Raw genomic sequence first — 24,533 nt, 5'->3', positions numbered from 1 at the left:
CAAAAATACTGCAGGGCAACTACAAAACGAAATATCTAAGTGCTTAAAACGTCTAATAAACTATTCGTTGGAATTGTAAGCGTATTAAAACCATTTGCTGAATCTATTTTAAAACAAATACCAAAAATATATCAAATTTGCATGTATATTTATTCACAAATCCAAATAGACACAGTCTTTTAAAGCATGTAATACCTAAAGAAAAACTTGATAAATTAGTCACCAATTAAATGGAAATTCATATTTCTTCTCTAATGTATTGATCAAGAACATTTCTTAATCTTCAAATGCATTAGGAGATGAGTTGTCCCGTTGGTCTCGAGCCACCAGACGTATCCATTATTTGTGTTCCCTCCCGTCGTTGTTAAACGCCACGACCCTGGTCGCAAGTACAGGCTGGTTTGGTGTAAGCACCCCGCATTAATTATTCTCTAATGAGTTGACCTTGTGTACCGGCGCTCCAATAACAGTGCTATATTGTGTTAAATGTCAGCATCATTACCGGCCTGCGGGTGCTATTATGTGCAGGACCAAAACAGCTATGGTGAGAATAGATGGGACAAAAGTAATTACTGGTCCAGGTTGCAAATCATCTTTTCTCCGTTTGACAGCGCCGTGTCATTATCATTTTCAGATGAGTGGCCAGCTGATGAGGGACAGGAGTTTGGAAAGGGGCGTTGCATGTTCCAAATGTTGAGAAATTAAGACGTTCACAGTCAAATGGATCCACTGTTGTCATTTTTAATGGGGTTGGAGCATTTTATCTGAAAGAATTTGAGCGTTGCATAATTAAAGTGAACTGAACTCACTTGAAAACACACAGCTGATTCAAAAAAAATTTTTTTTTTTGCAAAATGAGATTTAAGCTGTAAAGCTCCACACATATTTGATTTTAATTGTAGAACTAAGCATGAATATTCTCAAAACATACTAAAAGGCAAATCTTCAATTACGTGTGCCATTGCTGTATTCAACACACACGAAAGACGCACCTGAGTTGTGCATGTGTTTTATACACAATTCACTTTCAATCATCCATATTCATAAGTAGAGCGGGAGCAATACTACGTCCGTCTTTCAACAACACACAATACAAGTATGCACATTTGAAAATAGACTGGGATCAATATTACGTCCAGCATACAAGAAAACACACACACACACAGTTTGGTTTTGCATTTTTTAAGTATTGATGAATAAGTACTCAATTTTTTCAAAATTACCAATAGGCGTGGGCATGCTAAAAGACATTAACCAAACAAGCACAAAAATAAAGCAGGAAAAAAAAAACTGTTTTTCATCAGTATTCATTGTCAAGAAATCCATCAAAATCCTCATCGACCCTTTCTGATTGCACAACCTCCGTTGGTCCCTGCTCACAGCAATATGGATTTGGGGATAATGGTTCACAGCACTTCGAGTGCACTTAATTTTAGGCAGAAATAACATAAAAAAGTGGCCTGGCTAAACAAAAGTGCACTCTGCCAAACAACACTCGCGGTATTATGTGATTGGGGATACTAATTTTTAGCAGCACTAGTGCAGTTCACATTTTTGGTAGACAGAACGACAAAACAGAGCCGTAAGATCCGACATAGAGTGTGCTCTGCCGGCCACCGCTTGCAGCAATTTGCGATTGATGATAATGGATCAGGGCCACAGAATTGCAGTTCACTTTCATTAGACAGAATGGCAATAAAAGAGCCCCCAGGCCTGACAAAAAGGTACTCTGTCTGACCATTCTTGCAGCAATATGTGAACAGAGATAATGGATTGCGGCGACACAAGTGCACTTCATTTAAGGAGGAAACAAAGGCTAAAATAGAACAACCATGCCTAAAAAAGCAATGGTCAATCGGATATAATGGATCACAGCCAACAAAATGTGGATCAGTTTTTGGTAGACAAAACGGCAAGGAAAAAAATGTCAGGCCAGACGAAAATGCGTGGCTGCAATATGCCATTGGGGATAATGGATCATGGAATATTTTTACAACCCGCGGCGCAGTCAGGTCGCAAAGACCAAAGTAGCAAGGCATTCTGATTGACTTACATACTAAAACTAAAGCCATTCATACAGCCATATTTAGGAAATAGCAGAAAAACGCCTTAACGCCCGTAATTGTGGCCCTCAATCCAGTATACGACTGCTATAATTTTCAAATAACGGAGATATGAACATTTCCCAATACAAGACTAAGCTATGTTTTAGAATCCAAACAATAGACAAGATAATAATGATAAAAACAACATCTGCTGCTTTCATGCACCAGTATCTCTCTCCTCCTAAAAAAATGAGGGCAGGCCAAGCAACAAGTTCACCATCTTGACTTCCCGCTACAGTTGCCATGACAATGGTGCACGGCGCACCTGTCCCCCGGGAAACACGCAGAAAAAAGACGGCAGAAAAAAATAGACAAAGATGGCGGCCGAAGAAGATCAGACAAAGCGTGAGATCATCCGTGTTTTATTTTCGTGACCAACAGGCACGAAAAACGTACATGTACCTTGCGTGTGGCCTCTGTTTCAAAGAGAGCTACTACACAATGAAACATGAGGGCTGCCCCAACCCAACACGAACATAAATAGCACCTTTTATATTTTATTTAACACGCTTTTTGAGCTTGACTCCATCGGCGTTGCACGGCGAGATGAAACACAAACTGCAAAGGCTGCATGTGTGTGTTTGCGACCTCAGGAATGCATATAAAGTACATTTGCATCCGCCTCCATTCTTCAAATGAATTTGTAATCTCGCTTCATCGCAGTTTTGTGCAGGAGCGCATTGTCGTCCTCAGCCACCACGCACGCTTCTCCCGCTCACCTTCAATTTATTCAGCGTATTTTCCCCATTTCCTCGTTCATATAATAAGGAAAAGCTGGCAACCCCTCCGTCGGAAGGCTGCCTAAACTGTGATTAATATTAAAAAGGGATTATTGCGCAAGTTTTTGGTCCTTCATCGAATGGAATTTAGTTTTAGGTGTTTTGTTTGCTTTGCACATGTTTCATTTACTGTAAATATAAATTTTCATAAACGTGTAAGCTGGGAATGGATGTGGGCCACAAAAGAAGAGTCATCCACTAATATCACAGGATTTGGATTTTTGTTGTTGTTGAAGTTTTGTGGTTTTTTTTTTGTTTTTGTTAATATAACACTACCATCCGAACCTCCTTAATCTTTTAATAAAAAATCAGTGTAGTGTAGTATAGTATAGCATGGCATAGCACGGCGAACCTGGGCACTACGGTCCTCGAGGGCCGCAAGTCCTGCATGATTTTGGAGGTTTCTCTTCTTCAACTAAGATGATACAAAAAAGTGCTATTAGAACAATACACAGGGTAGGATATCGAGATCATACTAATATTTTATTCCTGCGGTCCAAATAATTGAAATTGGATGATTTAGTAAAATTTTTCATTGCACAACTGCTATTTAAGGTAAACAAAAACATAGTGCCAGAAAACATCCAAAACGTATTCATTCGGAAAGAGGGAAATTATAATTTAAGGGGCTGTAGTAAATAATCATAATCCCAAAGGTGAGAATAACCAGGAAAAGTATGTGTGTGTCTGTATGTGGAGTCAAACTTTGGAACAATTTACAAGATGAAATCAAACAATGTCCAACTATTCACTTGTTCAAATGTAAATACAAAAAAACATTACTGGCGGAATACAGAGATGAAGAAAATGGGGTATGAGTGATATGAGAGATTGGGAATAGTGCGTCAACAACTATGGTTAACTTTGTTGTTATTGTTTCTATTCTTATATCATAACTGTTATTATTAATATTATTACTGTTGTTTTTATTTTCATTGTTGTATTTTAAATGAAAAGGTAGGTAAATAAGCATCTGCTTCTTACTACCCCTTTTCGAACAAGTTGTGTAACATTATTTTGTTGTTGAGTTATTGTTTTTGTTATGTTTTTACTTTAATGTTCAAAATAAAGTTTTCATTCATTTATTCATTCATTCAATTACCTGTACTGAGCAGAAAAACCTTAAACGCCGAGCAAGGCATGTGGACCTCGATGACCAGAGTGCCCTGGTCTGTGGTATGGTAAGGTATGATGCGGTACAGTAGAATATGGTGTGGTACTGTAAGGTATGATAAGGTGTGATATGGTATTTTATGGTATGGTCTTGGTTTGGTGCGGTATGGTACTTCACTTATGGTATGATGCAGTACAGTTTGATATGTTGTGGTACATTATGATATGTTGTGGTACAGTATGATGTGTATATGATGTGGAACGGTTCATTATGGTATAACTCAGTGCAGTAGGGTATGGCATATAAGGTATGGTATGATGTGGTAGGGTTTAATATGTTGTGGTACGGTAAGTAATACAGTTAGTTATTTGATGGTACTATATCACGTGGAACAGTCTGTGATGGTATGGTAAGAAATGATGAGGTGCGGTACAGTACCTAATTTTGGTGAGTGGTTTCATGTTCATGCATGTGGTTACTCTAACATGAAAAAAGTGAAAGTAAGAAAAGGGCTGTTTCAAATACATTTCACACCACCAACATAAACCCCGAAGACCTGCAATTGGCTTGAGAGCAAGTTTAGCGCATGGAGAAGTCCCCCTTTGTTAGCGATAGAAAGCATCTTTCTCTGCCATATAGTTCTTTTGTGGGTCCAGAGCGTTTTGTTGAGAGAATGGCTTATTAGAGAAACTTGAAAATGAAAAAGATTTGCACATACATAATGTATATTCATTAAGCTGTTTTATGTACTTGTACAACTAAGGGCCCGGTCACACAGCCGTTTGCGGCTGAATCACGGCCAGAAATTTCTGCCTGTGAGGCGGACGCTATTGGACGCTTTGAGGTTGCCATACAGACGAGATACAGCAGTGCTTAACACGCGGTCGGAAATTCACGCGCGGTTGGCAGCGCGAAAACGTTTTGCGCTGCTCAATACTTTAGAGCACGGGTACACAGCCTTTCACGGGCGTATCGAGGCTGAATCACTGCCAGAAATTTCTGGCCCTGAAGCAGGCGCTGTTGGGCGCTGTAGGACGCTTTGAGACCGCCATATAGACGAGATACGGCAGTGCTTTACTCGCAGTCGGAAATTCACACGAGGTTGGCCGCGCGCAAAACTTTTGAGCTGCTCAAAAGTTTGAGCACGTGTTAAACCGCGTGCCGCACACGTGGTCAACACGAGGTAATGACGCGGAAATGACGCGGAACGACGTGCTCTGGCCGCGGCCAGGGCGTGGTTACACATGGGTAGGACGGGAAATTTCAGCGGGTAATCGTGGGTGGAGCATGGTAATAGCATGTTCTGCGCCTGTATTGCGGTGTTATTACGTGAAATTAGCATGTTACGCGTGTGACGGTCAAATGCCTTTCTCCGCGTATATACAGCGCGATTTGCCGAGCACACGTTAGTTGTGCTCGAGACGTCAAGGGGTGGACATGGATCCCCGTCACCGTAGTGACCTCGTCTTAATCCATTTTTATTTCTTGACATTTATTTTCATTTCATAACAAGATAATAAAATCAAAATGAAAAACTATTACAATAATAACATATTGGCTACTTCGGTGGTTATGATTTCTACAGCCCGGTGTTATGCCGAGAAATGCATCCCTCGCTACGACAACCACTTTTACCTCGTTTTATCTCACTTTTATATCACTTTTAGGGAATGTAATGGCGAACATATAACCAAAACCACTTCGTCTTGCATTTGTTGGGAATGTAATACAACTTAAACCATTACGTCTTTGTTTTTGTTGTGAACGTAATCGAACGGTAATGCACACCGTATATAAAATCCCCCCCCCCTCGCGTGAACGCGCATTCTGCTGCGCTTCCAACAAAAGCGATTGTATTCTATATAAAACGTTTATAAAAACAATAAAGCGAGCTAATTATAACAATTGGGAGATCCTAGTCTATATAACGCGTTTATTTAAACAATAAAGTGCGATCGTATTCTACAAAATGCGTTTGTTAACGCGGATTAAAAAGTCACCAACGTCAATGCACGCTTCCAACAAAAGCGATCGCAGCAGAATGCGCGTTCACGCGAGGGGGGGGGGGATTTTGCGTAGGAGTCGGATTTGGGCACAACACCGGCTCGGGAGCTTTTATACCCGTGGTCCACACGAGAAAATGACGCGGAAATGACGCGATGAGGAAGCGGAACAGTCGCCAGCGTCTGTTTTGCGGGCATACCACCGATGAACAGCGGGTTGGCCAATTTTGCGCATTTTCCATCGCGGGCAACCAGGGGCAAAAAAAAAAACGCAAAATTTTACCCGCGATACAGACGCAAACGGCTGTGTGACCGGGCCCTAAGACCGCAACGTCATTGACACGCAGACAGACAAGCGGAAAAGGGGCGGGGTAGCTATTTAGCCAATCAGAGTGCAAAAACAATGCATGATGGAAATCTGTCATGTAGTAAAACCGCGATAAGTAAGACGTGATACAGCAAGGGATAACTGTAACTCCCATTCTGATAAAGTGTGAGGGAAATGACTTTGTTGACCTCTGTGGGATCACTCGAGTCCCTGATGTGCCCTTTTTCCCCTGGTAGAAGATTCTATTTTCATTGAAACGCGACATTCTGATAGTAACCGACACGTTTGCACATCCAGCTGCTCCAGTCGCTGGCATCCCATAATCCGAAGAGAGCGAGTGAAAAAAAGAGAGATGTTGAGAGGGGAAATAGCGAGGATGAATTATGAATCATGTGGAGAGAGATGGGTTGTGCAGCAACAGAGTTTTTCACATTTAATGATTCCTTTTTTTTTTTTACCAGTGCAGCAGTAAGCGCTTGAAAATATTGTTGCACATATTACTGTGACTTTTTGCTAAATTCTAGGTATTCATTTGCATACATCTGTCATGAAAACAAGAAACAGTAGTCTGTTTTGAAGCGGGGTTGGAAAAAAAAGGTTTGCATTCCCGTGGGGTCGCCCAGGCTTTCATTTTTTTTTCTATTTTTGGCACGCACGCACACACACACACACATACTGTTTCTTTTTCTGTTTTAATAGGCGGCACCAGCAGGGGGAAAAAAGGGGTGGGGGGTTGAATAATCCAATAGTGCAGGAAAGATAGACAGTCAGTCAGGCTGTGTTATTAATATTTCACCTGCACAAATGAGAGTACTGTATTTCCACACTATATGGCACATTCCAAAAAATAATATTTTTTTCATATATAAGGCCCACTGGACTGTAAGGTGCAAATGAGAGCTACCGTATTTCGGTTGCACATTTTATACACTTATATGAGTGTAATGATTAGTCAGTCCAAAATGTCGCTGATCAGAATCGCAAAACATTATATGCAATGGGAATTGGACTCGGATCGGAACAATGAGAGAGCTTGCGATGCCGATAACTATTTTTACTTACAGTGCCAAAAATGAATGCTAGAGAAAACAGAAAGTCATCCTGAAATATATAAATAAACCCAAAAATGCATGACAACACAACTGTTTGGTGTATCTGATGATATATCGGATCTTGTGTTTATACATATCTTTCCATTTTCTAACATTTGTTTCAGGTACTCTGAGTAAAAAACAGTGTGCCAATGAGATGAATTTGAATGCTTGCGTAATCTGTATAACTGGTGGTCTATTGAGTGCACATGTGTTTGATTCCCATTGTATACAATGCTTTGCGATCATGATCAGCAAATGTTTTTGATTCATCAACCATTGTAAAAATATTGTGGTATGCCGTAGAACTTTGTGTCGTAACGTGCATGGATAAAAACTATCCGTTTCAAAGCTCATCCACCAGTATTTTGTAATCCCACAATTTTCACGGGGTTGCGTTCCAAAAGGTCTAGTAATAATCATAACCCACAAAGTGAAAACCTTTTGTGTAATTTATTTATCAAATACTCTATGATACAATCAAATTAAAGAACAAACAAATTTACTGGCTCAAACGCTTGTTTGACAAATAAAAGGACTTTATTTTATAAACTTTCATCATCATAAATTTCATGATGTATAAATAAATAGCAAATATTACATTCCATTTGGACTCTTATGAATAAATTTCATATGCAAAAAAAAAAATCAAAACAGATCATTTTGATAAATGACACCTTACATCGACAAAATTTGAAGTTCTCCAATTTTCTACAGCTGCCAAGCAACATTGATGCCCATGCTGAATTGCAGCAATTGACTGTATACGTTTCCGCAATCTACCAGTATTACGTCAGTGATCCAACGGTAGATCGCGATCCACATAATAAGCACCCTTGAGTTATTAGCCGCACGTTATTAGCCGCACGTTCAAATTGCTGGCCAATGTGGGGTTTTTAGGTGCGTCTTGTAGTCCAGAAAATACGGTAATCTTATGTTTAATGCCTTATTACATAGAGGGGAGGGGAAAACCAAAAGCTTCTCCAGTTGAGTTGAAAGTGGAGCTTTTGACTATCGGTTGGGTGAGGGGTGGGGGTATCCAGTCGGAGCTCACGTGGAGTTGAGGGCTTCATATCGCCGCTTCTCCATCGCTCAGCCTGTCAGATGAAGGAACCTCCTCGGCGAATAGCGAGCCCGGGAGCGCCGAGCGCAGCGCAGCACGGGGTGGGGTGGGGTGGCTTTGTTGGGGTTGGGGGCGACGAAGGAGATCATTTAGATCCCCTCAGATCGCTGTTGCTCTGGCAGAGGAGCGAGAGGATCTCGGAAAGTCAGTCTGTTTGGAGTGTCTCGTCCGGGAAACGAGGCGAGGTCATTCATGATTTCTTTATCTCTCTGCCGCTGCTTTGCAGGAGTGGTGCCTGCCAAGAGGAGTCCCAAGCTGGTGGTGAGTCCTGCAAAAAATCGGCGTTCTGCATGCGACCGAGTGAGATGCAAATGCGATAGGACATCAAAGTATTTTCCTCTTGTTGTGCATGTCTTTGTCCTGTCACTTCCTCTCCATCTTTGGGCTATTGCTCTCTTATCTCTTATCGTACCTTTACCTTTGTTTCAATGCTGTCCTTATGACGCCTTAACGACATTTGGATAGTTTGAGTTGATGATGATGCACTCCTAAACACTTGGGACCATTATTACTACTTTCCACCCCTATATGGCCATTCTTCTATTAAGCACCAGAAGTTATCATCTTTTTAATTATTTGTCACTGTTTTTACTTGACCAATACTAGCATGAGAGCTCAAACTGATCACAGTGAAACAATGTAACTAGGAGGTTTTGACACGAAAAAAAATCCTCCAGAACGATTTGTTGGGTTGTTCTGAACCAAATGCCCCACACTGTATATAAATAAAATTACTATTTTTGCCAAATTATTTTGTAGAATAAAAAATTGGGCTATTTTTGTGGCAGCCGTTTCTGCAAAGCTACAGAGGTTCAATCAATCCAAGTATTGGGTTTTCTATTTTTGACCCAAACTTGGGTTATTTTTAACCCAAATGTTTTAAGAGTGCATGATTTGGGAGTTTGGTTCTTTCAAACAAAATGTATACATATTGGCCATGTTAAGTGATAGATTGATTGAAAGATTTCAAAGGGATGGCAATTTGTTCTGCATTTTAAAAGAATTCAGAAAACAAAATTGGTTCTAAGCAACACACAACAGTATTTTGAGAGCTTGTTTCAAACATAATAGACATTTCCTTGATCTTATTTTGAAGACACTAGTCAATATTGTTGATCATTTTTAACCAGAAAAAAGATTGCAGATGGTTAAAAACCCCAAATATTGAGTTGATCCAACTCCGATCCAAATGACTTATATTTTTCTAACCCAACTCTTTTTAGAGTGCGTAATGTTTGGTGTTGGTTGTTTTTTAATTGAATGTAAACATTTTGACCAGATTTTTTAGGGCTGGTTCGATTACGTAAAATGTATACATTTTAGGCGGATTGTTCTTGTTATTTATTTTTGTGCGCATACCATTTTAAAGAAATGACATTTTGTTGTGCATTTAAAGGAAAATTACCCAATTTAGAAAAGAAAAACGGGAAATATCTTGAGGGTGGCTCTAAACGCCACTCAAGAATCTTTTGTTAAGTTGTTTAAAACAAAATACACCTTTTCTTAAAAGAAAATCAAAACCGTGCGTACGCTATCATTTTTTTTTTTGTCATTTCATTTAGGCCAACCTTGATTTTGCAGAAAAAAAAATGAAAATAACTCTCCCACATCAGAAAGTCTTTTTTTTTTTGTCTGGCAACCATGGAAACCGAGTATCTGGCACTGCAAACACTCCTAAAGGAGAGACGCTAAATGCTGATGCCACAAAAGAAGACACCTTGAACATTTCGGCACAGCTCAATCTAACCTCTGAAAGTGACACATTTATCACTTTTTGTCTTTAGCTTCCTTGCACTCAAATGCCGGCCTCACTTCTCTTTCTCTCTCTCTCTCTCTCTCATTCTCTTCCTCTCATGCATTCAGCACCAGTTAGAAAGGAAGGATAGCCAGGGCAGCTCCCAGCATAGTGCTTGCAGCCACCGGAGCGCCCACACGGACTCTCCCGGCCACCCGACCTCCGTCATGCCGGGCGAGAGTGCCGTGCAAGCGCCCGCTGCCCCCTCCCACCCGCTGCCGGGCTTACCCCCTCAGGACCTGGCTGATGGTACCCTCACTCTCGGGAAGAAGCCGGACCCCTTTAAGATTTGGGCTCAGTCCAGGAGCATGTATGAGAGCAGACGTGAGTAGCATATAGTCTAGTTCTTCAAGCTAACTGCTTATTTTTTAAAGTCTTTTTTTTTAATAAGATGAAACTAAAACCTGATTGTTTGCCCCATAACATTCATTGTTTTCAATCTTGGGAAGTAAGCTTCGCTTTAATTTCATGTACCGTATTTTCCGCACAATAAGACGCATCTAAAAGTCTTAATTTTTTTCAAAAGCTGACCATGCGCCTTATAATACAGTGCGCCTTATATATGGCTCAATATTAAATTCGCAAGGTCTCGCAACTTACGCAACAGCCGCCGACTCGATTTTCCCCCGAACGTGGAGTAGTCCGCGGTGTATGCCGGGATTTATATACCGGCGTTTCATTGGCTAACCAATGTGTCAATCATCATTTGAATCGATCGCTATTGGCTGAAGTTATTCGGAGCCTTGGATATGCTAGAGGGCCAAAACAAACCCTGCAATTGGCCGAAAAAGATGTGTCAATCATCCGTTAAATCGATCGCTATTAGCTGAAGTTATTCGGAGCCTCGGATACGCTAGAGGGCCAAAACAAACCCTGCAATTGGCCGAAAAAGATGACTGAATAGCAAGCTTGCTAAACAACGCCATAAAGAAACATGTTTCATTAGTCTGTATCTGTAAATATGTTACTCTCCTGGATTTACTACACTCACGGTTGTAAGAAGACCATGATTTCGTATCATTATTGAACGTGAGAACTTAGGTGAGTTATGCGGCTTTATATTTTCCCGGTATCTTGTTTTAGAACGATCTTGATGTTGCTGTGATGAGTTGAGTGAATTAAACTCAATTCCAAGTGTTTATTGTCATATGCTCAGTAAAGTTGCGAGCGAAAAAGAAAATAGAAACTAAGGAATGGTTGCCATTTCTTGAATTCCAAGACTTCAACCTTCCGAATGATATTTGAAATGACGCATTTAAGTGACATCATACGGACACCGCATCCGCACGTGTCTACGACACGTATTTGCTTCTTTGCAAGCTTTGGGAATGTTAAGGGGGTAATCAGTTTGACTGAATCATCTGACTGTTTTGTCGACGTTCCCATTGTAGCGCCTTATAATCCGGTGCGCCTTATCTATGGAAGATATAGGACCAAAAATTATTTTTTGGGGGTGCGCCCTATAACCCGGTGCGCCCTATAGTGCGGAAAATACGGTAATTGTATGGCTGAACCAGTGACATGCAGTGAGATATGGTCTGGTGAGGCACAGTCAGATTTACAAATAAATGAATCTACATCTTATTCATCAATCGATTACTAGAGCAAGAAAGCGACATATAAACTATAGCCTATATAAACATATTTAATTGTGATACCTACCCTAATGAATAAATGAAGTCCATGCACTGCCCCTTTTGAGTAAAAACATTGACAGGTAATCCTTTGTTATGAAAAAAAAGTCGATGCAACGAGAAAAAAACTGAATGGCTTGCTAATAAAATAACTAAAGGTATGTTTTGGGGGGGCAGCACGGCGGCGCAGTGGTTAGCGCATGTGCGGCACAGTTCTATGGTCTCGGGAACCTCCTGTGTGGGTTCAAATCCAGCTACCAGACTTACTGTGCGGAGTTTGTATGTTCTCCCCCTGCTTGCGGTGGTTTCTTCCGGGCACTCCGGTTTCCTCCCACATTCCAAAGACATGCATTTCAGGTGGATTGGCCGGTCCAAAATTGTCGCTAGGTGTGAATGAGCGAGCGAGTTGTCTGTCCCTGTGTGCCCTGCGATTGGCTGGCAACCAGTTCAGGGTGTCCCCTGCCCACTGCCCAATGATTGCTGGGATGGGCTCCAGCACCCCCGCGACCCTACTGAGGATAAGCGGTGCAGCTGATGAGATGAGATGATGAGATGTTTTGGGGGTGTGGTGTGCGCCAAATCGGAATCCTTGGTCCCACTATCGCCCTCTGCCATGAGGCAAGAGAATTGTTTGCCTCACCGTGCACTTACAGATGACCATTACAGTGGTACATCAGATACTAATTGTATTAATAATATTTATATTATAAGGTGAAAATTCAGCAATTTTGAACCAGAAAATCCCATTATTTTGGTGTTTAATGGAAAAGTACATTAACACTGAATAAACAAAATCATTTTATGTAGTTTAAATTTTATATCTCCATGATGACCTCCTCTGACTGCACGCCACTGGGCTGCATTTTGGTAATCTTGTTTTTTCCAAACAGACTCGTGTTTTTGAAATATTTTTAGCGACGTTCAAAGTCACTTATTTACTCACTAATGGTCAACAAGTGGGAAATGTCTTTCTTAATACCTCAAAAATAATGAATATTTTAAAGAATGTCTTTAAGTCACAAACTACGGAGAGTATAGATTCCCTCCAAATGAGGCTAGTAGCTATACAAATATCTAAATATTAGGTCCTATCCAATCCGTTTCACTTTTATGTTATGTTTTTCTGTAAATAAAAACTTCAAAGGAACTATCGTCCTGTATTTTGATAACCTACCTTCTAACTACCCGGTATAATAAGACACATGAAGGAAGGAATTTAAGAACTAGAAATTATTATCCTTTATAAATGTATTGTTACGCCTTAGACCGATACCGGTATGAGAACTAATCACACTAGTCACTGCAGCGATGCAATAGTTATGATGCTTGAAAGATCCCTCCAAAAAATAACATTCTACATAGAAACACCATTTACTTTCAAGTACAGTGTTTTGTTTTATTGCACGAACATTTGCGTGGCATCTTTCTACTCCCGTCATTCCAGCTCAGCCACAATATACATTACAAGTAGTAATAAATACCTATGAGGCGGATCAATCTTGGCATTTACGGTCCACAGACATAGGCCATTTTTTTAGACGTGTATTAGTAATGCACAATCCAATGTAATGGTAATCTTCTCACTCCACCTCATCCATCCCAGGTACGCGGCGTTATCTCATCGCTTGTGCTTGTTGCCAATTGACGTGAGCTCTCGGTTGTGTCGTGCAGGGATGTTTTATAATCATGGCTGCCTGTGGAATCTAGGACTGCTGCTGATTAAATATTAACCGTCCTCGGTAGAAAGGCCCGCTTTAAGCTGGTGCTGATTAGTATATGTGTTTGATAACCCCTGGAGGAGATCCAGAGACAACCAGAAACACACTAGAAGAAGAAAGATTGTCTACCAGGCCTAATTCTGTCTCTGTGCTCATAGTTCACAGAGAAGTATTACCTCTTTATGTGCTCAAATTTCATCAAAATGAATAGATTGGAAATTAGTGGAGGTTGTAAAAAAAGCTCGGTGCTAAGCAGAATATAATTGAGGTAGAATAATTTATTGTCTTGATGTTTGAATTTTGTCTTAGGAGGACACTGAACTTAATTCGTATTCACACTGGTGACTGTAAACAGTGCTGTGAAAAAGTGTTCCAGATATCTGTATTTTCCTGCATATTTAACATTTACAAAGGTTTTGGATCATTAAACTATTGTAATTTTAATATCACACTAGGACAACCCATGGAAATACCAAACACAATTTTAAAATGTTGATTCCATTTATCAAAGCACGGATAAAATCTATACCTATCTGGCCCTATATAAAAAAATCATTGCCCCCTAAACCTAATAGCTAGTTGGCCACCTTTGGCAGTGATAACAAATCAAACCTTTACTATAAATGGTAATGAGTTTTTCACAACCCTGTAGAGGAATTTTGGCCCACTCAATTTGCACAATTGTTTCAAATCTGCAATACTAGAGGGTTTTGTATCTTGAAATGCTCGTTTATGGTCTCACCACAGCATCTCAATTGGATTTGAATCCAGACTTTGACTTGACCAATCAAGAACCTTTTACTGTTTACCTATGAGCTTGCCTTTGTTGCATTTTCATTTGAGTTGTGGGGTCTCGTGAAAAAGCACTAGTGTGCTGTTAAAATAGCTTCCAGTTGTACCTTTTCACAGCGTACATTTCCCGTTAGCTTTATGTAGTCAGCATGTTTTGTCTGCAAATGCCTTTTGATATTATATTATTTAAAAAAAAACAGCCACAGTCTCTTGGCAGATTAGGCAGATGCATTTTTTTTTTTCGGATATCTGTGAAAAAAAGTACCTCAATTCCAATTGTCCTGGATGCAGCAGCCCTCGCATTCAACGTTCCTGTTTTTTTTTTTTACTTATGGTCACCATGTCGGATATGGCTTGGGCTACAATTCTCAGAGAAAGCCGAGGGTAAGGTGGCCATCATCTGGTGAAATGGTGATTTTTTTTTTTTTTTTTTTTTTTTTTTTTTTTTTTTTGGGTACAAACCTATTTCAAACTGCCGTCAAAGTTACTTGCGGGCCATATATTATTAATTTTATGACAGTAGAAATTTGATATGGGCCGTAACTGGCCCATTGGCCGGACTTTAGACACGCCTGATCATACCTGATCAACCTGGGTGTGATTAAACTATCAGAATGGCCAGAAAAAAACATATTGTGTGAAAGTTGACTATTATTGACTATTCTTGTTCTGAGAAATGAAAGCGATTCCATGCGAGAAATGGCCAAGAAACTAAAGATCTCCGCCATCAGTGTGTACTACTCCTTTTAGAGAACAGCACAACCCTAGTAGAAAGAAAAGTGGGAGGCACAACCAATCAAGAGGACAAGAACATTAGAGTCCTTAGTTTGAGCAATAAATGCTTTGTGGGTCTTCAACGAGCAACTTAATTAAAAAGTATGCACCAAACACCAGTGTCAACATCTACAGTGAAGAGGTGACTACGAGTTGGTGGCCTACAACGCAGATAGGGAAAGAAAAAGCCACATCTTAGAGTGGCCTAGAAATATTGGAAAAGATTAATACGGGCAAAATCACACAAATATTGGACAACTCATTTGATAAATAAATGTATGGCTTTAATGGAAATTACAAAACAGTGTGGATGGCCCCACGGTGGTGAAGCTGTCGCTAATTTGTGGCTTCTACAAAGGAGCTAGCAAAAAAAAAAACGATCCTCACACTCTACACACTGACTCTCTCCTATTTCCACTGCATGCTGCCCATGAAGACTGTCAGTTGGCTCACAATTTGTCAGCAAATTATTGTTAGTGATTATTTAGGGCGCCCATCTGCAAAAGTGACAAGGTCACAATCAATGGGTTTTGCCACAACCTGCTCAATGGGGCGATGAGCAGCTGATGTTCCTGCCCACAATCCAAGCAGACATGCTTTGTTGATCAATAATTGCAAAAACGACCATGGATCTGTGTTAATTAAGCAATATAGGAGCTATCAATCGCAGCTAAATGCATTGGGTGATTAGAACGGAGGCTAATTTATCACTTCCACACAAATTTTTTCCCTTGCGTTTCAGTGCCCGATTCCCAGGAGCAGGACATTTTCCTTTGGCGAAAAGATACAGGCTTCGGTTTCCGTATCCTTGGTGGAAACGAGCCCGGGGAACCGGTAAGTATATTTTCTATGAAATCAGGAATGTAATCACAATCCATCTATCTATCTACCTTGGTCATATCCCTCAAGACGGGTGACCGACAGCAAGACAAACACATACAATAACAAAGCAAATAAAAGGGGAAAAAATAGCAAAAAACACAAACAAACATTTTTGGACCACGGCCAACCCAAATGCCCAAACACCCAAACAAGTTAGGCAACTCGGCACCTACGTTTGGTCATGCTTTTCGTCCCTCCAGATGGAACGGGACACAAGAAAGCACTGGTTTGCCCCTGTCGCATCATACAGGTGCCCTGCCCGTCCCTTAGAACGCGTCCAAACATCCCACTATCCTTTTACAACACCTCTCCACTCATTCCTATCACCGACCAGAGCTCTAGCTTCCACTAGATTTAGAGGTCTAATTTTAAATTAGAGATGATGATAATAATAACAGCACTGATACTTATCAGGCAGTCACAGTAAACCCCCCGGGATGAGACACTAAACCCTACTGAGGTTGGAATTGTATGGAGAAATTTCCTTTTGGCACCCCTGAAAGTTTTTGAGATTTTCCTTTATAAATCATTGGTTGTTTGCATCAACAATGTCAGTTGAATATTTCATATAACAGACAAACACATTGGTATTTGAGAACTGAAAGGAAGGTGGATTTATCAAAGGTGTGCAATAATTACCATAACAAGAGTAGAAAGTTTCATACAGTTAGGCACGCATGTTGTTTTATTGATTGAAAATATTTCGAAGTAACTGACAGAATGAATAGGCGTTGTGGGCCCTGGTTTGTTCAACCGTGTGCACAAGAAAAAAATTGCACCAATAAGTGGTCGGTAGTCAGCAGTCGAAGTAACCAGTTTGGCGGCCAGAGGATGTTAGAACTCACAAAGCTGGTCCAAAGAAGGCAGATGTTTATCTATTTTATTGGTATTTATTCATGATGTTTTGGCACAAAAATCTAGCTTAAAGCAGTCATAAAGGCCTAAAGTACAACTGTGTAAATTTTCACAAAAATCAGTTCTGCCGATTTGGATCTTGTAAATTGAACACACACACACACGCGTGGATTTTTAGAGTAGAGTAGAGTAGAAAGATATATTTGGGGATAGACATATTTAGATACAGATATATTTAGATACAGATCGATTTACATAAAGATTGATACATTTAAGTATAGATTGATCAAAATTGGTTTGATAAACATTGACCCTTGAACTACATACACAAATTAAGGAAATCATGAGAAAGGGTATTTAAGGCGGCCAGTTTCAAGTTGTTCTCGTCCTTGCATCGTTTCTGAGGAGTGTTAAAATGGGAGCCTTAAAACCAACATTATATTACCTGAAAACAAAGCTTGTTCATAATCATGGTTAAGCGCTGGAGTAGGCAAAGTTCGAAACGCAGGCCACATACGTCCGTCAGCCTTTTCCTTCCGCCGCGCCACAATAAAATGGTACAAATATAATGATGATAAATGGTAAGAAAGGTACTTCTAATAAAACATTGTAGTTTTGGTTCTGCTCTTGTCCCCAGTGAGCCTTGATTTTAAACCATTTTTTTTGGCCTGATTAAAACCGTCAGCTTGTATGTTTTAACCCAAAATGGCCCACTTTTAAAAATGTATACCCCACCCTTGATTGAGGGTAAGGGTACAAAAAGCTACCTAAGAAATTTTAGTTTCCAAAGTGAGCTACATATTTAGAAAATGAAAGGCCAAAACTGCCACCTTCCACAAATTGAGGTTTGCTAAAGAACATTTAAAAGCCAGCTCCATTTTGTAATGAATTGCTATGTACTGGTGAAACCAAAATGGAGTTATTTGGACGTATGAGGTGGCTGTATGCATGGCGGAAGAGGAACACATTTTTCCTACACTTGCTCCCAACAGTCCAATTTTGTTGTGATTCCAGCATATTTTGTGACTGTGGCCAGTGCAGGAACTGGGAATCCTGACGGTCGCATGGATTACAGCCATTTGTTCGAGAACCAGTGACAAGTTATTATTGCATACTTTCTGTAAATCCCATAAACTTGATTTGACATCTCAAATCTTATTGTGTTTGTCTGCTACATGACACTAAACTGAAATTGCTGATCAAAATCACCAATGATTTATAAAGAAAAATATTGAAAATGATCAGGGGTGGTCAAACGGTTTCATACGACTAATATATATATATATATATATATATATATATATATATATATATATATATATATATATATATATATATATATATATATATATATATATACTGAGAAGTGATGACGCATATACTTGAGGATGTTTTTGAACAAAGGTATTCCAAATACCACATTCTTATTGTTTAAACCAAAGTGGTTGCCTAGTGACTAATCCATCAGAAGGCTCAATGCCTCCAGCAAACACCATCTCTCAAGGGTCTTTACAACTACATATGGTTTGAAACATGAGACTCGTTGAAAATCAGAATATGCGGTAAAAGGATGGATCTGTTCAATAAAAGACTCCACTCCATACCTATAATGATACTCAGAATGCAGAACGCTTTAATAAGTTGTGATTTAGGACTTAATCTGATAATTATACTGCCCATTTTAAGAGTAGAGTGAGCCTTTTTCTGTTTTTTAGAATTTCACACTGAAAATGTGTTAACTGTATTTTTACTCTTATGGTACCTCAAGGGAACCCAGGGGGAACTTTTTTTTTTTTTTTTTTTTTTTTTTTTTTTGCAATTCCTTGCCATTGTTCTTTTCGGCCTCAGTACAAGGCGGACTGAATAATAGTGAACTGCACTTGTGCAGCTGCACTCCTTTATTTCCGATCACCTTTTGCTGAGACTGGGGCCCGGAAGTGTGCACCTTTGTCAAATTTTTTTTTTGCTGTAACGTACTTCAGCCTCATGAACTGCAGTTGTGCGGCCAAGATCCATTATCCTCAATCCCATAATGCCCACCTCGAACTTTGCTACCGAAACTCCAAAGCGAAAACATGGCACCGTTGCCTGGAAATTGGACAAGACTGTTTCCTATAAAATTTCTTCAAGTATGCCTTGGCTCAAAAATGTTGAGAAACATTGTTATAGTGCACACCGACTTCCTGTAAAATGTCCAATCAACAATTCTCAGAGTTGTTCAAAAGGCAATTTCCAAGCGCATCCCTGGATTTTTTTCACAGATCTACATCGGGCACATAGTGAAGTATGGCGCAGCAGATGAGGACGGGCGTCTTCGGTCGGGTGACGAGCTGATATGCGTGGACGGCACGGCGGTCGTAGGCAAATCTCATCAGTTGGTGGTGCAGCTGATGCAGCAAGCGGCCAAGCAGGGTCACGTCAATCTCACCGTTCGACGGAAGACTTCGGGCTTCCCAGGTGGGCTTCTCAAGAATTACTATAAGCTTCTTGATCCATGCATATGTGGCAACCTTTTGAAGCAGCAGATATTATTATATTGTTATATCACACTCTATTTTTTATGTGCAAAACACAATCCGTTTCCAAAATATAGGAAAAAATAAAACCTAATGAAACGGCGAGCTTCTCTCTTCCTTTACGCCCGGAAACATTCATGACACAGCACACCCCCCCACCCTCCAAAAAGGGGAAATTACTACATGTTTTACCCAACATTATTTCTATAATATATAAGTGGTGCAAAACAGGTGATTTAGCAGTACTTTTTAGAATATTTACAACATACTTTTAATATTTCAACTTTTTAATCCACAATTCAAGCCCTCAATTTATACATCCGAATTCAAAAGCAGTGGAAGTTATCTATCGAGAATCGTCGGCGTCAATGTCAAGTCGCTAAAGTTTCCTTTCATCTATGAGGAACGATAGCAAACTAAACCAATTTGGTACATTTACGCTGCCACCACCAATGACAACAACAACAAAAAGACACGTCTGTGTTGCAATATGGCACTAAATATGGAGTATACAGCTGTGGTGTGTCAACACTAAATTTTCCCACATATATGGCATTATTGGTTGTGGACTTCAAATGTAAGAAATGTAGGAAAATTGGTTCACTTTTATGGCTGTTCTGGTGCGGCAGTACAAAGACAAGATTGAGTTTTGTTTTTGAATTTAAGCATGCGCCTTAATTAAGTTTGCTCTGTAGTCCAAAATTTGTTGAGAATATGTTTTGCTGAAAATCTCATTGCACTATTTTTCACTGTACTGAAACTGGGGTACACTCCAGCTACTAGCCTCCCTGTGCAGAGTTTGCATGTTCTCCCCGTGCCTATGTGGGTTTCCTCTGGGCGCTCCGGTTTACTCCCACATTCCAAACACATGCATGTCAAGTTAATTGGCCGGTCAAAATTGTCCCTAGGTTTGAATGAGCGAGCGAATTGTCTGTCTCTGTATGCCCTGCGACTGGCTGGTAACCGGGTCAGGGTGTCCCCTGCCCACTGCCCGAAGACTGCTGGGATGGGCTCCAGCTCCCCTGCGAATTTTGTGAGAATAAAAATGGAAGAAAATGGATGAATGGAAAATGTTCTCCCTTTATTTCCAACCTCACTAACATAAGCACTGTGCCTCTTTCGCAGTTTCAAAAGGGGAAGGAGACATACCCCCATCGCCAGCTTCCTCACATCACAGCAGCACTCAAGCGCCAAGCCTGACGGAGGGCAAACGAACTCCCCAGGGGAGCCAGAACTCCCTGAATACGGTCAGCTCGGGCAGCGGCTCCACCAGCGGCATCGGGAGTGGCGGAGGCGGCGGCAGCGGTAGCGCCGTGGTCCCTGCCTCTCTGCAGCCCTACGACGTGGAAATCCAGCGCGGAGAAAACGAGGGCTTTGGTTTCGTCATTGTGTCGTCCGTTTCCAGGCCCGATGCCGGCACTACATTTGGTGAGTCCAGTTAGTTGCCACTCAAATTACCTCAAAAGGCTTTGTGATTTATTTGACTTTAATCTGCTTGACCCGTGTGTAAAAATAATTACTTTTCTATGTGATTCGTTATCATTTTGGTCTCATGTATATATTTTTTTGCCAGAGGCTTTTCTGCTTACTATAATGCAACAGCACCAATCGTGTTGCCATTTTGTACTCACTGCCTGGTAGCTTTTAGACCGGGGCACTCTTAACACCAAGGTCGCAAACCTGTTACTATCAGATTAGGGATTTAGAAATCACTTTCAGCCTGGGTCAGACCAGCTGCAGCTTTATCACCAGAATCATCAGCAGCATCAGGCTTCACATGCTCCCAACAGAGTCAAACTATATGGGACATGTTATGAGATATAAAAGTCTTGCATATTTTTAAAAACGTGAAAAAAACATTTAAAGCCCCGCTTACGTGGTGAATGGCCCTGGCAATGTTATGGTTTCAGGTGTGTGGAAGCACTTTTGGAAGAAAGAGAATATTGTGCAAAAGTTTAAGTAAGTAGAACAACAGATTAGGGACTAAGTGTAAAAGTTTAGGGCAATCCTCCGGAGTATAGAGAAATGATAGCAATGTCAAATCAGTGAACTTAATTTGAAAGCGTCTTTTTTCTCTTACGGAAGAAATGAATATACTGTACTGTACATCTTGTACTTATCTTCAATAAAATGCTATATTATTTAGCAATATCGCCACTTTTTACTCTATAAATGCTTTTTATTTGTGCACAAGATTCATCCCCCATTCTTCTTCAAGACTATTTCACTTACTCTGTCGCATAGAATATCCACTCATTTAAGTTCCATCAAGAAAATCTTTTCTATCGCCGTTGAAGATAATGCTCAAAGTCCCATCTGTCCTGTCATATTTGTGGCACAAGTTTTTATTCTATTTAAGGCTGAAAATGTCGGTTCAACAGAAGATATGGAAACAGGGTTTTTTTTATTCACATTTCCGTAGTGATACTTCCATTACCGCCCCCTAGCCAATAATAGTTTGTGAGACCGCTGTCATTTCCCAAGACCAGGTAGCAGGCCTTGGCCCACCAATTCGGAATCTAATTGGCTAAACCGACAAAAAAAATCTTCACTCTTTAATGCCTCTGGGCCTTCAGAACTGATTGTTAAGGTAGATTTCTGACCCTGGCAACAAGTAATGGCTGAAATAATAGCAATGAAAGTAAGCTAAAAGACGAATTGGAATTATTTAACAATTATTTATGGACATAATATACTTAACATCACATGATTCAGATATTTATTAGGCCAGCAGAGAAGGCCTTGCAGGCCTTGAAGGACCACCACTGGGATCTGTTATTCCTGGTTTGCTAATTTCAGTATGCTTGTCATTATTACTTTTCTACCATTATTCTTGATCAATCCATGAACGTTACATTGTTAGCTCTATTAACCAACCTGTCGCTATTGGAGATCATTTTTATTGTGAGTGTAGATAGCTATCCAGAATAAAAGTGAGCCTATTGAAACATGAGCATCCATTAATCTTAACTCTGGCTCGGTCACATTCGGGTTCAGTGCACAGTCAAGGCAGTACAGTATTGCACTACTGTTAGTTTGCCAAACAGGGAGATAAACGATGTAACTATCTTCAGTCAAGTACAAGTACCAAACATGTTTGATCAGTTTAGCGCTCGGTGTGCAGGTCTCAGGGGAAATGGCGAGCTATTATTTTCCGCAACGTAAATACAGAACAAAGCAGTGACATCTGAAAAAGTGTTAGATGACCTAATGTGAGGATAAATTAGTAGATTGTTTTGTCCATATTATTTATATAATTAAAAAAAAGAGAAAAACAGGAGGTTTGATATTACTTGCAATTTACTCACGATATTTAAACTTTTTCACTCACAAATAAAGCAGTCCAAATTGTATACATCTGATTTTAATTGCAGTGGAAGTTATCCATCAAACACGCAACAGTTGCCTTTCTGTATTATCTGAGTCAATGTCCAATTGCTGGAGTTTCCTTTAATCGTCAACGAACAATACAATTCGGTCCAATACCCTGGCAACCACCAATGAAAACTACTGAAAAAGAAGTCTTCTCACGTCTGTGTTGCAATCTGACCCCATTCTCCACAAAATAGTTCATAAGTGCCCTGATGCCGTCGTCTAGAAATATAGGGCTTACATCACATTTCACTCGACGCAGCCCTTGTTCGTCTTTACCTTCAGGACCGTAGAAAATGTGTGCTCGTCTTCGTGATCTGTCTCCGACTATGTGGCAGTAGCCATCTTGAATGGTCACATAATCTAAAAACATTTGACTTAGACAACTTGGACAAGACCTGAAAACAGCATGACTAAAAACGACACGGCTGTCGCTGCGTCAGTTGCGCGGAGGACGATTGTGTGTGGAGCTTTATGAGGAGCTCTTCAGCTCAGGGAATAACAGTTTTATGGTCGCGGGTTACTCATTTTTATTGCTGTCAAGTACCAGTGTAATATCAAAAAAATTATCCCAGATGCATAGACACTAAATTACATTGTAGAACAGGATTTATTTACAGAGAAGACCAAATGTTGTACCTCAGAGGTTTTAGTCGTTAAAGTCATCAATAATACTCTTAACGCTAGCTCAAAGCGAGCAAAAATACAAAACAAAGTGACATAGAAAACATCCTGGCAAAAGTATCAAGGAAGCCATGACGATTTCAACATGTAACATCAAATCAAACAAACGCTTAGCAATGGTCGCAGTGAGTATACAGGGTAGAATAATCCAAGGAAGGGAAATAATATTTACGTGTTTTTTAAAATACCATTCTCTTTGTTTCTTTTTCTTTAATAATTAAGTGATTTCAGTGAAAATAAACCTTGGGAAAGAAACAGATGATTTTAATTTACGTTTTTATTTGTTGTTATTCGCCCAAATCAGCATTTATTTTGTATTGGTAGACTGAAACACAAACTTGTATTTGCCAATTTCCGCCCTTTTTCACCCTTCTCACGTATTCAGATTTATATTTGCAATTATGAAAAAATAAGGAAAAACATTTTGACGGACCCACTGCAAAGGCTCTTATGCAAGGTTCTCAAACCCAATTGACTTGAGGGCCGCCTAAGCTATAGTCTGGGTGAGGTTGGGCCAAATTTTCACAAGGAAAAAAAAATGTACTCAAAAAAAAATGCTACACAAAATAAGACATATGAATAATAAAATTTCCAGAATCAATGTGAAATTAAATAAATGAGTAATTAATTAATCCATAATTCTCATGGACTGCGCTTATATCAAAGGGATAATTAGTATTACTTATCTGTTATGCCGTGCAACCAAAAAAATGAAAGAAAGAAGACAAACTACAGAGACTTTTGCAAAGAAAGAAAAAGAGAAAGACAAAGAAATAATAAAAAAAGAAAAGAATAAGAAAAAAAGAGAGGGATAGAAAAATTAAAAAATCTAGGCAAAAACAAGGATAAATAAAAAAGGAAAAAAAGACAGTTTGTTTTTGTATTTGGGGTACCTGTAGCAGAAATATGGCTGACAATGATGTCAGCTCCATCTAAGTGAGGCTAATGTTATGTAAAATAGGTCCAAA

The 24,533-nt window shown here is 39.9% G+C and overlaps 1 protein-coding gene across 10 annotated transcripts in view; it reads left to right on the top strand.

Annotated features, from left to right (window-relative positions):
• The window catches only part of LOC148370132 (membrane-associated guanylate kinase, WW and PDZ domain-containing protein 1-like), a 154,991-nt gene that overhangs the window by 117,538 nt on the left and 12,920 nt on the right, over nt 1-24,533 (top strand). For all 10 annotated transcript variants that reach the window (XM_088332485.1, XM_088332483.1, XM_088332480.1 and 7 more), the window contains 5 exons: nt 8,770-8,804; nt 10,407-10,662; nt 15,999-16,090; nt 19,255-19,450; nt 20,635-20,937. In XM_088332485.1, coding sequence (XP_088188611.1) covers nt 8,770-8,804; nt 10,407-10,662; nt 15,999-16,090; nt 19,255-19,450; nt 20,635-20,937 — 882 coding nt within the window. The remainder of the gene's footprint in view (nt 1-8,769; nt 8,805-10,406; nt 10,663-15,998; nt 16,091-19,254; nt 19,451-20,634; nt 20,938-24,533) is intronic.

The sequence above is a fragment of the Urocampus carinirostris genome, chromosome 3 (genome assembly GCF_059441175.1).
Source record: "Urocampus carinirostris isolate Australia breed hairy pipefish chromosome 3, RoL_Ucar_1.0, whole genome shotgun sequence".
Taxonomy (NCBI): Eukaryota; Metazoa; Chordata; class Actinopteri; order Syngnathiformes; family Syngnathidae; genus Urocampus; species Urocampus carinirostris.
This window is presented reverse-complemented; position numbering and strand designations above follow the sequence as displayed.